The sequence below is a fragment of the Trichechus manatus genome, unplaced genomic scaffold (genome assembly GCF_000243295.1).
Source record: "Trichechus manatus latirostris isolate Lorelei unplaced genomic scaffold, TriManLat1.0 scaffold00068, whole genome shotgun sequence".
Lineage (NCBI taxonomy): Eukaryota > Metazoa > Chordata > Mammalia > Sirenia > Trichechidae > Trichechus > Trichechus manatus.
Genome location: NW_004444004.1, coordinates 333,815 through 336,707, shown reverse-complemented (window position 1 = coordinate 336,707; position 2,893 = coordinate 333,815). Strand labels below are relative to the sequence as shown.

Genomic DNA, 2,893 nt, shown 5'->3' with positions numbered 1-2,893 from the left:
CATGTTAGCAACAATGAATGGGCCCCTTCTGCTGGCATGAGGTATTGGGAAGGGTACTGGAGTTTTTTAAAAGCTGGTCATGTTTAGGCTAGTGAGGGAAAAATGCCCTTGGCTTGTTTATGACCCCCTCACCCAGAGGAAATAGAGCATTTTCAGACTTTAGAGCTGGAACTGTCTGCCTGGGAACCATTCTCTACTCTCTCACCTCAACCGCAATTCCAGGCAGCAGCCCAACTATCACTCAGTCATGGGCACAGCACCTTGGGCATGAATGTCTCACACTGGAATCCTTGAATGCTGAAAGGTCTTGTGAAGGGATGCTGGGGAAGTGTGGTGTGTGACGGGGCCCACCTGGTGCTGCGGTCTTTCAGAGGCTCTGTGGTGCTCTGTGGGTAGACCCCGGGTGGCCTTATCTTGCCTTTGGGCAGATTTTCCATTAGGCCTGCAGGCTCTCTGGGGGGCTGCCTCTCTCTGGTCCAACAGAAGCACCCACTGGAGCCACCGCAAATGTCCACTCAGCTTCTTAAATACCAAAGTTCTTATTCTTTCTCAGCCAGCGTCGAGAAGGAGTGGTATCTTCCTCAGTCTCCCCCAGCTTCTGTGCTGTCATCCCCCAGCCAAGGACCATCTCTAGAAAAACTGGTTTCCTGTTCTTAAGGAAATCATTGTCTAGGGCTCTTGGCATGTCATTTAGGCAGGAGACAAGGTTAGGTGCCCCAGAGGGAGGAAAGGGCTTCAGTGAAAGTTGGGGCTGCAGCTTCTGAGGCAGGTCCTCTGAGGAATCAGAGTCTGCTGCCGCCTTTAGCTTTCCACCATATCTTCTTTCCTTTTGCTTTCCTCTAGCCCTGGGTAGGGTCTGGTCGTTGACCTGGGAGTGTGAGAGAATTCTGGGAAATGTCCTGGGCAGTGGTTCCGGTCCTTTTTGTTCCAGGCTGCCTTTCTTCCCTCTCATCATGCACCCAGTTGCTCTCTGTTCCCTGGATGCCACGGGATGACTTTATTTCAGTTCACGCACAAACCACTCTGTACACTGGAGTCATAATAGAGTGGGATGGAGGCTCCAGGGCCCAATCAGTTTCTTTGGAGGGAGGCTTGAGAAGGAGGTTAGAGCAGTGCCTATAAAATCACCGCTCCTCCTTCTCCCCACCCCCAGCAATGAGCTAAGAGCCAACCTCAGCCAGAGGGAGGAGGGTCTTTGATCACAGAGAGGGTCAGTCAGTGGAATGCAGTTAGTGGGTTTTTGGATGGATTCCCAAGTAAACAAAAAGGGCAGAGGGGAGTCTCTGGGGGCCTGGCCTAGGGTAAAGGGGTAGGGCTTGGAGTTGGGGGTTGGGGATTCAGGGTGGGAGGTGAGGGGCAAAGTGATAAAAACAGAAAGCCTGGCTTGGCAGTCATCCTTGACATTTCAACCTGCACGCTGCCGCACCAGCTCCCTTTTCTGCCTTTGCTTGATCCGATGGCCACAGTCAGTCTATCCTCAGCAGCACCTTCTGACATGATCCAGTGGCAAATGTCCCTCACCTGTGGCTCTGGGGGACTGTCCATTGGCTTTCACAGACCCAGCCACCCCCCACTCTGGCCCTTGGCTCTTCACACATACCCTGTCAGGCTGTAGGAGTTGAATTCACTCTTGTTTTTGGGTGGTTGACCAGGTCTTGGAGAGCTCCTGGTGGCAAGGGGCTGGGCCTGGTAGCCATCGTAGTAGTTGGAACGGTTTCCCTGGGATGAGCAAGAAAAGCAGAGGATGATTCCGGCTACCAAGGAGAACAGGGAGGAAATAATGCCCAAGTAGAGTGCTTCTCCAATCTCAAATTTCATGCTGTCGGGCACCAATGGGGAGTAGAAGTCCCGCAGGATCCCATGAAGATTCCAGGCAACAGGGATGAAGCCCAGGAGGCCTCCAAGGATAAAGAAGCCTCCGCCCACTACCGCCACTCTGTCTTTGGCTTGGGAGTCCTGGCAGAACACTGTGCATCTCATGCCCACCACAGAGATAATGCAGGCCAGCGAGGAGATTGCACTGGAGGTTACCATCATAGCCTGGGCAGCCTGGACGTCAGAAGGTAGGCCTAGAAGAGTGCTGTAGATGTCACACTGGGTGATGCCTGTGCTGTGAGTGGCACATTCCATCCAGAGGCCCTTGGAGAAGCCAACTGCTGTCACAATGCTGGCACCAACGTAAGAACTTGTTCGCCAGCTGGGGAGCAGCATGGCAATCAAGGTGCCCAAAAGTCCCAGAAGACCCAGGATGTAGCCCACAAGTTGGAGGCCAAGAGAGGCCATGGCAGACGTCTCAGTAGAAGTGTCTTCACGGTCTGCTCACTCGTCTTCTGGCTGCAGCGCTTACTGCTTGGATCCCGGCCTCTAATCCCTTATTTCAGAGTGTCTCTACCAGGCCGACTTCTCTCCTCCTTACAAGTGTCTGTGGGTGGCCACAAACAAGCTCAAGAAGGCATCTAGAAGACCTAAAAAAAATCCATAAACCAGATTAAATATTGACCAGAAGCTTATGAGAAACCAGAAAACGCTGGATGCCTTTTGACCTTTGTTATCTTGAAAAATAACACGAGGAAAAAAAAAAAATCTTTGAAAGTGGAGCCAAAATGTCATCGCCTCCTGCGTAGGTACATGCCTTAGGTTGGCAGTCAGACAAAACCAGGGGCCAGACAAAGTGGCTGGTTTCCGAGAAGGTGGTGATGGCAGTCGCAGTTGCAGTGGTGGTAGCTGTGCTAACTCCAGGTCTGGCACAGCTCTATCTCCAAAGCCTGTTGTTTAACACATTGCCCAAGAACAGTGCTGCCGGGTCCCTCAAGAGCAGACTGAGGTCAAACTCCAGAGCACTGGATCAGGAGGAACAGTTCCTAGGATGCTACTTTGGACTCAAGCTTGTTAA

At 52.2% G+C, this 2,893-nt stretch overlaps 1 protein-coding gene across 1 annotated transcript; it reads right to left on the bottom strand.

Annotated features, from left to right (window-relative positions):
• Positions 1-923: 923 nt before the first annotated feature.
• On the bottom strand, positions 924-2,461 carry CLDN2 (claudin 2). The gene has a single exon (XM_004379742.2). The coding sequence runs from the start codon at positions 2,281-2,283 to the stop codon at positions 1,591-1,593; it is 693 nt and encodes a 230-aa protein (XP_004379799.1). The 5' UTR covers positions 2,284-2,461; the 3' UTR covers positions 924-1,590.
• Between the last annotated feature and the right edge of the window lie 432 nt (positions 2,462-2,893).